Source organism: Rutilus rutilus, assembly GCF_951802725.1.
Source record: "Rutilus rutilus genome assembly, chromosome: 24".
Lineage (NCBI taxonomy): Eukaryota > Metazoa > Chordata > Actinopteri > Cypriniformes > Leuciscidae > Rutilus > Rutilus rutilus.
Window position 1 is genome coordinate 12,544,460 of NC_140228.1, and position 13,508 is coordinate 12,557,967.

At 41.0% G+C, this 13,508-nt stretch overlaps 1 protein-coding gene across 1 annotated transcript in view; it reads left to right on the forward strand.

Moving 5' to 3' along the window:
* Window positions 1–9,371, forward strand: part of zfhx4 (zinc finger homeobox 4) — a 71,443-nt gene extending 62,072 nt beyond the window's left edge. The window contains exons 9-10 of the mRNA XM_084399341.1: window positions 76–5,283; window positions 5,668–9,371. Coding sequence (XP_084255467.1) covers window positions 76–5,283; window positions 5,668–7,145 — 6,686 coding nt within the window. The 3' untranslated portion in view covers window positions 7,146–9,371. The remainder of the gene's footprint in view (window positions 1–75; window positions 5,284–5,667) is intronic.
* Window positions 9,372–13,508: the final 4,137 nt, after the last annotated feature.

The window sequence follows — 13,508 nt, forward strand, 5'->3', positions numbered from 1 at the left end:
GATTTCTTAGAAAAGTCATAACAATAATCCAATATAATGAATTTTTAAATATTTATTTTTTCTGAATTTCAACAGGAAACAGCTCTAAAGATTTGAAAAGCTGCACAGGCCAAGAAAAAAGTGAGGTTGAACTTTCCAATGAGGAACTCAAACCACCAAAGGAGGCTGCTGAGGCCCCTGACTGGAAGAAAGCGAGTGGGCAAGACAGGAAGAGCCCAGACTCCATGCAGGAGCATCTTGGTGATCTTCAGAAGCGCCAGCAGCTCTCAGTCTCTGATCGCCACGTCTACAAATACCGCTGCAACCATTGCAGTCTGGCTTTCAAGACTATGCAGAAGCTTGAAATACATTCCCAGTACCACGCCATCCGTGCAGCCACCATGTGCAGTCTGTGCCAGCGCAGCTTCAGGACATTCCTTGCCCTTCGAAAGCATTTGGAGACTGGTCACCCTGAGCTGAGTGAAGCCGAAGTGCAACAACTCTGTGGGAACCTGCCCCTAAATGGTGACATAGCTGAGAGTGAAATGCGGGCTCTAGAAGAGGCACAAGCCTTTGAGCATGAGCTAGACAAAGATGAGGAACTTGACCAAGAAGGGAAGGCCAGTCCGACTGGAAGTGACAGCAGCTCCTTGCTTGATGATATGGGCTCCGAGCCAAAGCGGACCTTGCCTTTTAGGAAAGGTCCAAATTTCACCATGGAAAAATTTCTAGACCCCTCACGTCCATACAAATGCACAGTATGCAAAGAGTCTTTCACCCAAAAGAACATTCTCCTTGTTCACTACAATTCTGTCTCACATTTGCATAAGCTAAAGAAAGTTATCCAAGAGGCCTCAAGCCCAGTTCCCCAGGAGACCAGCAACAATGTTGACAACAAACCATACAAATGCAATATCTGTAACGTTGCTTATAGCCAAAGCTCAACCCTGGAGATTCACATGAGGTCTGTACTTCATCAGACAAAAGCACGAACCGCCAAAATGGAGACTAGTACCAGTACTGGGGGTGGTAGCAGCGGAAGTACTTCATCTAAAAGCCCTGTTCCACTTAATCAGGGAAACACTGATTCTGCAAGTGCACCAGTATCCTCTAACAAAGAAAACGCTGTAGATACCAAAGAAGTTACCATAAAACAAACTACTGATCACATCCCTGTGCAGCCCACCTACCCACTAACCCAGTCACCAGCACAGCTTCAGATGCAACTGCAGCATGAGCTCCAGCAGCAAGCTGCATTCTTTCAGCCACAGTTTCTGAACCCAGCTTTCTTCCCGCATTTCCCAATGACACCAGAAGCTCTACTGCAATTCCAGCAGCCCCAGTTCCTCTTCCCATTCTACATCCCTGGTGCTGAATTTAACATCAGCCCTGAGCTTGCATTGCATTCAGCTGCGTTTGGGATGCCTGGTATGACGGGATCATTCCTAGAAGATCTGAAGCAGCAGATGCAGCAACAACATCAGCTGGGCCAACAACAACAGCTTCAGCTCTCTCAGCAGCAAGCTCAACAGCAGGCCTCTCAGTCTCAAATGCAGCAGCAGAAAGCACAGCAGCAGAGTCACAAGCCTAAAACTGAGTCCAACCACTTTAATCTGTCTGAGATTCAAATGTCCAGAGATGCTGAAGAGCACCTAGAAAAGCAGGAGAGCAAAGCAAAGCATGATATAGCTAATGATATTGACAGTGTAAAAGATACAAAAGATTCCAGAAAGCCTAAATTTTCAGAACCTCTTATTCCTCCGCCACGCATTATCTCAGGAGCTAGAGGTAATGCTGCTAAAGCATTACTAGAGAACTTTGGCTTTGAATTGGTAATTCAGTACAATGAGAATAGACAGAAAAGCCAGAAAAAGAACAGAGAGGAAGAGTTGACTGACAAACTGGAGTGTGGGCTTTGTGGAAAGTTCTTCTCGAACATGCTTATTCTCAAAAGCCATCAGGAACATGTGCATGGGCAGTTCTTTCCATATGTGGAGCTGGAGAAGTTTGCACAGCAGTACAGGGAGACCTATGACAAGCTGTACCCCATAAACCCAGGATCTCCAGAAACTCCCCCACCACCTCCCCCTCCACCACCTCCTCCCCCTCCTGCCCCAGTGACAGCTGTCCCTGCCACTACATCTGTAGGAAAATCGCAGACACCATCTCCATCACCTCTGCAAACTTCCCAGCAAGCACCACCTCCTCCACCACCACCACCTCCACCACCAACTGCACCTCCTCAAGTGCAGCTCCCTGTTTCTCTTGACTTGCCAATTTTCCCACCACTGATGATGCAATCAGTGCAGCACCCTGGGCTACCCCCACAGCTTGCACTGCAGCTTCCAACAATGGACTCTTTATCTTCTGACCTCACACAGTTATGTCAACAACAACTGGGACTGGATCCAAACTTCCTGCGGCAGTCTCAGTTCAAGCGTCCTCGCACCAGAATCACAGACGATCAGCTAAAAATCCTCCGTGCTCATTTTGACATCAATAATTCTCCCAACGAAGAACAGATTCAAGAAATGGCAGACAAATCTGGCCTTCCACAGAAAGTCATAAAGCACTGGTTCCGCAATACACTCTTCAAAGAACGTCAAAGAAGCAAAGATTCCCCTTACAATTTCAACATTCCACCCATGACCACACTGGAAGACATCAGACTTGAATCCCAAGTGAACATGCTAGAGTACTACAGAACTGATGCTACGGCAAACAAAAGGTCATCAAGAACACGTTTCACAGATTATCAACTGCGAGTGCTCCAAGATTTCTTTGATACCAATGCTTACCCCAAGGATGATGAAATTGAGCAGCTCTCCACGGTGCTCAACCTGCCAACACGAGTGATTGTGGTGTGGTTCCAAAATGCTCGTCAGAAGGCCCGCAAGAGTTATGAGAACCAAACAGATACAAAAGACTGCGAAAAGAAAGAATTAACAAATGAACGATACATCAGGACCAACAACATGCAGTACCAATGTAAGAAATGCAGTGTCATATTCCCTCGAATATTCGACCTCATTACTCACCAGAAGAAGCAATGCTACAAAGATGAGGACGATGAAGTTGGAGATGAAAACCACTTAGAAGAATTTGCAGAGTTTAATGAGCAGAGTTCAGCAAAGCCAGCAGAGACTGCAAAACCCTCTCTTGTAACAGCAAGTAGCTCTGGTTCCAGCTCTCCCTTAATGCCTTCACCTCGACCTGATGTAGGGAAAACCTCACCCAAACCTGAGTTCCTCCTTGAAAAAACAAAATCGGGAGAGATTGCCCCTTTACAAGCACCCAAGAACCTAAGTGAGTTAAAAACTTCTAAGGCTTCAACCCCACAGCCTCCACCACAAAAAGTACCTCAACCACAAATGTCAAGACCCCATTCCCAGCCCCAGTCTACAGCTGTCTCGTCAAGTCCTCTTTCAATTGCACTGTCTTCTCTTAACAATAGCCTACCGCAACACATGTTACAGTACCACTGCGATCAGTGCAAAATCGCTTTCCCAACAGTAGAGCTGTGGCAGGAGCACCAGCACATGCATTTTCTGGCCGCCCAAAACCAATTTCTACACTCACAGTTTTTAGAAAGGCCACTGGATATGCCCTATATGATCTTTGATCCAAATAACCCTCTTATGACTGGTCAACTTCTTTCTGGAGCCCTATCCCAGATGCCAACTCCAAGCAACTCTGGCCTTGCTGTGAACTCTAACTCTATGAAACGTAAATTAGATGAAAAAGAGGATGGATCTCATGAAAAAGATAACAGTGCAGAAGATCATCACAGAGATAAACGTCTTAGGACTACCATTACTCCAGAGCAACTTGAGATCCTTTATGATAAATACTTACTTGATTCAAACCCAACAAGAAAGATGTTAGATCACATTGCACGGGAAGTTGGCCTGAAGAAAAGAGTTGTCCAAGTATGGTTTCAGAACACCCGAGCCAGAGAAAGGAAAGGACAATTTAGAGCAGTTGGGCCCTCCCAAAGTCATAAAAAGTGTCCATTCTGCAGGGCATTGTTCAAGGCCAAGTCAGCTCTTGATAGTCACATTCGCTCAAGACACTGGCATGAGGCAAAACAGGCAGGCTTTAGTTTGCCCCCAAGTCCAATGATGCCTCAAGATGATGGCTGTCAAAGTCCCCATAAATACACTTTTGCTGACTACCTACAAATACCCACAAAGATTGAGATGAATGAAAGCGAGCCTCCAACTGCTTCTTCCACTCCAGTTAAACCTTCCGAGATGCCACTAAAAAACTTATTGAGCTTATCATCTGTAAAAGCAGAACATAGTGATGAACTTGAGGGGTTTAACATGTGCTCTGCAGAAGCCTCTTTTGATAACAAAATTGACTGCGATGAGACCTCCTCAATTAACACAGCTATGAGTGATGTTACAACTGGAGATGAGACCAATAATGAGGTTGAGAATCTTACAATAAATGGAAGTGAGAAAATGATTGAGAACAAAAACATAGCACATTCCTCTGATGTAAGTGAGGATAGATTCCCTTTCAGCATGGTTAGCCCATCAAGTTTCTCTGGCAGAGACAGCGACTACTTCAATTCCAGAGATGATGACCTAGATGACAGTGCTGACAGGAGCGAGACTTCAAGTTTGGCTGATCCAAGTTCACCCAGTCCATTTGGAGGTGCTAATCCTTTCAAGTCTGCAAAAGGTGGTGGAGATAGACATGCCCACAAACGTTTTAGAACCCAAATGAGCAATCTACAGCTTAAAGTCCTAAAGGCTTGCTTCAGTGACTACCGCACACCTACTATGCAAGAGTGTGAAATGCTGGGCAATGAAATAGGACTCCCGAAACGTGTTGTGCAAGTCTGGTTCCAAAATGCCCGTGCAAAAGAAAAGAAGTTTAAAATAAACATTGGAAAGCCATTCATGATAAGCCAAGGCTCTCCAGATGGACCGAGACCTGAGTGTATGTTATGCGGTGTGAAGTATACAGCTAGACTTTCAATTCGTGATCATATCTTCTCGAAACAACACATTGCAAAAGTGCAGGAAACCCTGGGCAACCAGGTTGATCGAGAAAAAGACTATCTTGCACCTACCACTGTCCGCCAGCTTATGGCTCAACAAGAACTTGACCGTTTGAAGAAGGTAACCGATGTACTCAACTTGCCAGCCCAGCAGCAACCTGCAGTGGACAGTAATGCACTTCATGGCCTTAGCCTGCCAACTGCCTACCCAGGAATATCTGGTCTCCCACCAGTGCTTCTCCCTGGTGTCAATGGGCCATCCTCCCTTCCTGGTTTTCCACCAAATACACCTGGTGAGTTAGTATGACAAAAACACAGTGCAGTATCTTAATGAACAGTTAATGCATTAAATGCACTTAGTGCTACTGCCCCATTTGCCTCCTTTGAAGGACTTTGACGTCACTGATTCATAGAGACATTTAATGCATGTATTTACTGTAACAATGTGGAACACTATACTTTGAGTTTGGCTGTGACCCCTAAAGTTCAGTTGCTGTAATGCTTATGCTTATTTTTATTTCCTTCTTTTTATTGTATCCTTCTTTTGATACAGTGCTTGTAACAGTTTTGATCCATAACAGTATATCAGAGGGAGAGCCCCAACATAATGTCTTGCTAAGTTAAGGAGTGATTCTGCAGTCAAATTTTTCAATATTATCTATACTACTGTATTTCAGCTTTAGCGTCTCCTGGTGCTGGCATGCTTGGGTTCCCTACTCCAGCCACCCCTTCTCCTGCCATGTCTCTCAGCAGTACCCCAACCAAGACTCTTCTTCAGACACCTCCCCCTCCTCCTCCTCAGCCCCCTGCACTTCCTCTTCCTCCCACTCCTTTGGCAGCAAATCAGACTGAGCAGCACATAAAAGAATCAGAGAAAGACAAGAAGCTAGAGAAGACCAAGGTGAAAGAAAGAGAAGCCGACACTGCCCGTCCCGAGACCCCAATTGTGAAGAGAAGAGAAAAGCCCTCGCCGACACTTTCAGTGCTAGGAAAATTGGGAAGTGAGGCTCAGATGGACCCAGCACAACTGCAAGCACTTCAGAATGCCATTGCTGGTGACCCAGGCTCCTTCTTAGGGGGACAGTTCTTGCCTTATTTCATCCCTGGCTTTGCATCTTGCTTCTCGCCCCAGCTCCCTGGTGGAGTACAGGGGGGATACTTCCCTCCTCTGTGTGGAATGGAGAACTTATTCCCCTACGGCCCTGCAATGCCGCAGGCTATCGCTGGGCTTTCACCAACTGCCCTGTTGCAGCAGTACCAACAGTACCAGCAGTCCCTCCAGGATTCCTTACAGAAGCAGCAGCAGCAGAAGCAAATTGAAACACAGCAGAAAACGCCCACTATTAAGTCAACAAGTGCACAGAGCAACTCTCTCAAACCAAAAGAGGCTATTGGAACTAAGAATGATAAAGGCTCTTCAACAGAAAGCACAAATGAAGAACCCCAAACGAATACCAAAAGTTCAAGCTTTCCAGATGCGTTTATCGTTCCGTCCATCAAACACGAGTTTATATGCAGAAAGTGCCAGATGATTTTTGCTGATGAAGACTCAGCAGCTCGCCACCAGAAGTCCTTCTGTTACTTTGGACACCCTTTTATTGATCCACAAGAGACAGTGCTTCGCAAGGCCGTAAGCAAGTACAATTGCATAGCCTGCAACGTGTCCGTCAGTGGGAACGAAGCACTTGGCCAACACCTTCAGTCGAGCTTGCACAAAGAGAAAACAATCAAACAAGCAATGAGAAATGCCAAAGAGCATGCTAGATTATTACCTCACTCAGTCTGCTCCCCTTGTCCTAACACCACATCTACCTCGCAGTCTGCAGCTTCTTCTAATAACACCTTGCCTCATCTCTCTCACTTGTCCATGAAGTCCTGGCCAAATATTCTTTTCCAGGCCTCAGCCAGGAAAGCTGCTTCCTGCCCATCTGCTTCTCCTCCTCCCCTTTCCTTGCCTTCAACGGTTACCTCAACTTCGTGCAGCACCTCAGGGGTTCAAACCTCACTACCCACCGAAAGCTGTTCAGACGAGTCTGACAGTGAGTTAAGCCAGAAGCTGGATGACTTAGATAACACGTTGGAAGTCAAGGCTAAGGCAGCGTCCGGCCTAGATGGCAATTTCAGTAGTATCAGAATGGATATGTTCAGTGTGTAGGTGTGAAAACGGATCCCTTGCTTAAACGAAAAAAAAAAGACTTTTAACTGCAGTTCCAAAGTTTCTCTAACCCAAAAAATTACAGTACCAAAAGATTGACTCAGGATTGTTTTTCCCATATTGATATGCTGGCAAGAAAATGATTGATTTTTGTTATGGACAGAACTGTTGCAGATGCTTGACTGAGCTTATATTGTATACAAAAACATGGAATAGGAAAACTCTCACAAGTTCTTTTGGAGCTTGATTCAAGCCAAAAATTCTCACGATAGCAAATTGCACCTCAGCTGGATTGATTTCCAAATGCTAGCATGTACTGTATGGGATAATGATCCAGAACTTTCAAAGAGAATTTCTCTTAGTTTAGTTAGGTGTAATTCAGTAGCTTTAAATTCTCAGGTCAGAACATAACATTTCTCATTTGTTGAAACAGCAACGAAGCCTGCTTATAAATGGCTTTTACCAAAACATGTCAAGCTTTATTGGAGGCATTTCCTTGATGTGTGTAGTGTACCAAGAGACAATATAACTGTTACTGGACAACGCGCATATCCTTTTAGTTTGCCCTACGAGAGAGTATGCTTTTACCACTGAGGGAATTTAGAATGGTGAAGTCATGTGTATGCCCCTGTGTTTGCCAGTTTGTATTGCCACAAGCTGTATTTATATACAACACCCTTTTCTCTTGTAGAATATACTAATAATCTGTGCCAACTCTTACCTTCTTTCTTTTACCTCTCATCACACCCTTTTCTGAAGAGGTAATAATTCTAGTTTTGATAGACTCTTCGAAGATTATGTGAATAGGAAATTTTTTCATTTGTGAATTGCTATACTGTTACGGTACTTGCTTGTGTCTGGACTATAGTGCACTTATTTGATTTCATTTTTTTTTTTTTTTTATTATTATTTGAGGTAGGCCATTTCTTAATTTAATAGATATCATTTTTCAGTGTTTGTTTGTTTGTTTGTTTGTTTTAATTATTATTTGTGTGTAGTTCAGCAGCAGATTGGTCCACATTTGTTAGACGTTTCACACCTAACAATCCAGAGACATTTAACAATTGGTGCATCCATGAAAGTAGTACTGTATACTTGAAACTGAAAAAGTGCAAGTTGGACAAAATGTGTTGAAAAAATGGTATGAACATTTGCTTCTTTTAAACAAGAAAGCTGCTTTTAAAAAGGGGGACAAAGCATTTGTTTTATAAAATGAAAATATTTCTTCTTGTACTTCTGTAGGACTGAACACAGTGTTACCCCTATACACTGCCATATAGTGGATAGGCTGTTTCTTCCATTCTACTCTGGGCACTTCTGTTAATGTCATGAACATAGACCATTTCCCATCATATTTAGTGATACTTGGATTACAAAGTATTATCTTATGACGTTATGCTGCTACTGTGTAATGTTTTTGTTTTTACGTTTTTTATCGCTTGCCATAAATTTCAGCTTCCTACTAGACAGAATACTGATTCATCATGAATTACATTGTTTTTCTTTTGTTTTGTTTTCTTTTGTTTTTGGCTGTGTAACTTAAAGAATGTGAATGCTGTCAAGGGTGTTTAATTTTTACGAATCACTTTCTGGTTTGATACAGTTGGACAATGTGATTCATTCCAAAGTAACAGAAGGCTTAATGTATGAAAGTAAAAGGCTCGTGAACAAAGAAAGCTAAGCTGTTGTACATATTCGTAGTTGGCTGTGCATGGTACAAATTTATTAATATGAAGAAATGCAAAAATGTATTGCTTTTGGTATTCCTATTCTGAGATGAACAAGTAGCATGTAATGCAACTGTTTGACAGGTTAAATCAAATCATGCTTAAAAATTGTTTCAAACGATGAAATTAAGTAACATTTCATTTTACTTTTTATTGCTGTACAGGTGTTTTTTTTTTCTGTTAAAGGTAAAATGTCACAGTTTTTAATTCTCTTTTTTGTGGACTTTTTAATGTTCTTATTTGGAATTTTAATATTTTAACGCTTATTTTAATCCTGAAGACACTTTTTGATTGTGTTTCACAAGAGACATCTTGGCCTCCTAAGGTGCAATCCTGCCTCTGTCCAAAATATGAGCGACTGTCCTGATTCCAAAGGCTTTTAGAACTCTGCTTTTGCCTTTCCCTGAATGTGGAACAGCATTTAGAGACTGAGCTGTCAGCTAGCACCGTGCGCTAAGGTGTTAGCCTGGACCAGAATGCTTCCCACACAAAGGACTGGTAAAGCAAAAAAAAAAAAAAAAAAAAAAAACCACACAAAAAACAAAAAAACACACAAAAAAAAACCAAAAAAAAAAAAACACACAAAAAACAAAAAAAACAAAGGATGGTCCAAAAATGTAATTGTACATAAATGTTGCAACTGCACAGCAGCCAAAAAACCTTTCTACGGATGGATAGTGTCAAGCATAGGAGGACAACCTTTTAAAGGTTGATTTTAGGATTGTTCTTCTGGATATCAAAGGGATGATCAAGGCGTAATCATATTCTACACAATACGTACTTTCAACGCCTGGGTAACATAGAAAATGCACCCCAAGGTTTTAATAAAAAAAGATGCCCCTATGGCGAAAACTTTAAATAAACTAAACCAAAAATGTTATTGATGTTTTATATATAGAGAGTAGTCTCATTAGTTTTTGTTACTGTAATGTTTGAGGTCTCAGCTGTACCGTATTACGGTAATAACATGGTTTTGAAACTTTTTTTATTTTGTCACAGACCTGTTGTCATAGTTGAAATGACGTTTATTGTAGATGGTATTTGAACAACTTCTTCTGGAAATAGTTCATCAAGTATGTTTGTTGCTCATTGTTGTGATACATTAAAAACTGTATCTGCAAACCACTTCTGTGCCTGGCGTCACTGTCCTTGTTTCTTTCCATTCTCACTGACATCCGTTAAAACTTTACATTTTAGCCGTCAGTATTATTGCATAACGTCACAAGTCGTAAGAAGCCACTCCGTTCTTACACTGAGCTCATGCTGCCAATGAGCTAGGAAAGAGGTCACATTATCCCTAAATCCACACTGAGAACATTTTTAATTTCACATGGTATGCCTTTACATGTTATTTGGTTGTAATCTGGCTTTATCCAGATGCAATGGATTATCTCTAGAAGTGTCAATCTCAAGAGCCTTTCTGCAGGTATTTGTCTAAGCTTCTCCCCTGGAAGAGATAATGGATTATTCATCAATCTACCAAGCAGATCATCTAGCAGAGGAAAAAAAAAAGGACTTTGCATACTTTTGTTATAATCACTAGTCATTTTTAAAGCTCGCACACAAAAAGGTTTGGATGATTGTAGTAAATTGCATATTAACTTGTTTTTAAAACAAACCAGACTGCAGTTTTTCCTGCAGTCACACTCAATCTCTCATCAAGCAGTTCCTCTACACAGTCTTACTAACTTTTCCAATTCCCATTAGTGGTTTCACTTTATTTTGATGATCCCTTTATCACATTCTGTTGACTATAAGTAATGTTGCACCTACATGTCTACAAACTCTCATTAGAGGTTAGGGTTAGAAGAAGCTGACATGTTTGCAAAGTTACTTATAGTCAGTAGAATGTCTAGTGAGTTAGCAGATATTAAGCAGAGTCTACTAATACTCTAAAAGTTATATGTAGTCAACAGAATGTTCAAAAGGGACCATCAAAATAAAGTGTTACCCCATTAGTGAAGGCATTTATCCCAGTTTGGACATCTTTGATCAACCTATGAATAGCTTACAACTTATTCAGCACATCCGAATCATCATTTGCATATTTTGCCATATGTATCGTTAATTCCCACTAACCTGTGTTGAGGACACTTGGATGTCGTTCCTATTATTTTTCCTGTATCTTGCTGCTGCGTAGAGCCAGGGTCACACTATTCTGTGATTGGATAGGGTTTGACCTTTGGAAGAACAATAGCAGAAGGTATTTCGGTTCTGCCCTCTCCCCACACCTTCTCTCTATCTTTCCACAGTTGTTTGCTGACATTTAAGACTCAGGGACCGATCCCAGTAGCTCTGTGTGTATCCTGTGCATTGTGATCTTTGTGAATTGTTCCATTGTTTTGCTCTGGAGTGAGAGAGGACATCTGATGTTAATCCACATATTTGAGTCCACTTGTCCTCGTAAAAGCTATTCGGAGCACATAATTGTCACTAAAATGCTGTATTGTTAGACATCTGAAAGTGTTTAAGATGACTATTGAATAGTATTTAATTTATTCAAATGTTTATATCATTGATATTTCTTCAAATACTTATCACATCAGCCAAACAGACAATTAGATCTGTCCATACGGGATGCCGGGCATCTAATGGTATTTCTTATACAGTCGAAGAGATGATATGCAGCTGATGTGTCGCATGCTAATGTTTATTGACACATTTACGGTTGATATTTTCTCAAGCCATTTGTTGGGTCTGGGGACAGTAAACTGAATAAAAAGTGATTGGATCTTTGTCTCTCTTGCCAATGAAATCCCAAGTGTAGAATACTAATTCCTGTATTTAGTCCCTGAACTCAGGTCCTTCATATTAAACTGATTCAATTATAATTAAATTCTGCACATGGGAATGAATCATTCCTGCACGATTCCTAATTTACTGTAGCAAATATTATATTATCCCAAGAAAATGCATTATCCCAGAATTTGTGATTTATTTACATTGAAAATAAGCTTAGAAACATAATATCTATCTATCTATCTATCTATCTATCTATCTATCTATCTATCTATCTATCTATCTATCTATCTATCTATCTATCTATCTATCTATCTATCTATCTATCTACTTTATCTATCTAGAATCCATCTATCTATCCATCTACATTATCTATCGTCATTTTTCGATATATTTTACATATTTTATTGATTCTGGAACAACATTCCTTTCCGAAAATCTAACCCTACCCATAACTTGTCCCTCAAATCTGATTGGTTGATTGGAATGTTGTTCCAGGGTCAACGATGTTGATTCAGGAACATGTTGTACGTGGTGAAATCAAGTCCACCCTATCCATCCATCCATCAATCCTTTTTTGTCCTCTATTTGTTTCCTTGCGTGCTTGTTTTTTCACAGATTTCTATATTATGTCCTCCTTTAATCTTTCCTCTTTTTTAATCTCCTACTCTCAGCAGTGATCACAAGAGCTATTTTAGTTTGTTCTTTGATTCATAAACTAGCTCAGTTCCCTACACCTGTGCTTCATTTACCATGTGCACCTGAGCATTCCCACCAGATGTGTGTGTTCACATTCGAGGAACAAAATTGCTAATCATTTATGCTGGCCTGACTAGAGGCCTTGTATTAATAGACCATTTCTGCATTTGCGACACAGAGATAGATCAGTTCTCTAATTCCAATTTGCATTCATCAGAAGTGCATTTGTGGCTGACTTTCAAAATTCAAAATATATATTTTTAGTTATTAAGTCACAAAGAAGCTAAAAGTGACCTATAAGTTTAACCTTTTCTTTTTTTAGAAGAAGAATCACATAGCGAAATAGTGTTCGCAACATGTTTCTCGCAAGGTCCAAATCTCATTTTACTTTCTCTAGTCCTGGTTTCCAGAAAACGTCCAAACGTCCTCTCGCATTAACGCAAAAAAGGCCAGATAAAACCAGGATTAAAGCTGATAAGAGAGACCTCATTGAGACTTCAAACTTCCATACTATGTATAATATCCCCCCCAACAGCACACAGCGGACAAATATGGAGGAAAGCTGAAGAGATAAAAGAATTATTCCATCCTGAGAGTGAAATAAGCTCCTAACATTGCCAATATCCATCCATGTAGGCGATATGCTCAACAAACACAAGTATCTAAGGAATGGGAGAGTAAGGAGACCTGGGAGATGTCTAAATAAGCCAGAGAGCTACACCTCTGAAACAAATGCTCGCAAAAAAGATGCTGTATGGAACCCGCTGGGACTTCCCAGGCAGATTGTTCTGTTATGTTTTCTGATATGCTCAGAAAACCACACCTCCCAGATGGCTTGAGATGAAGGTTGGGAGACACTATTGCTTAAGACAGATAAAACTAGTTGTATGATACCATCCCTCACAGAGAAATGTCTTATTTCCTTCTCCCAAACAAAACAATACTTCTCTGCTGATGTTCAATGCATTTTAGTTGAGGCCATACATCTAAAGAAACACCGTGAATTGTTGAACACCTGAGGCATTGACGATGTTTAAAGAACAGCAAGGCGTTTTTTTAGATTTGATATTACAAAAGACACATCTTTTCTTTTCTTTTTGTTAGCTTTCTGAATTGTGCATAAAGTTCCAGTTTGTGTTATATAAAATGCCTGTTATGCCTCAGACTGCATGTATTTTCCTCCTCAAAGTTCACTCTT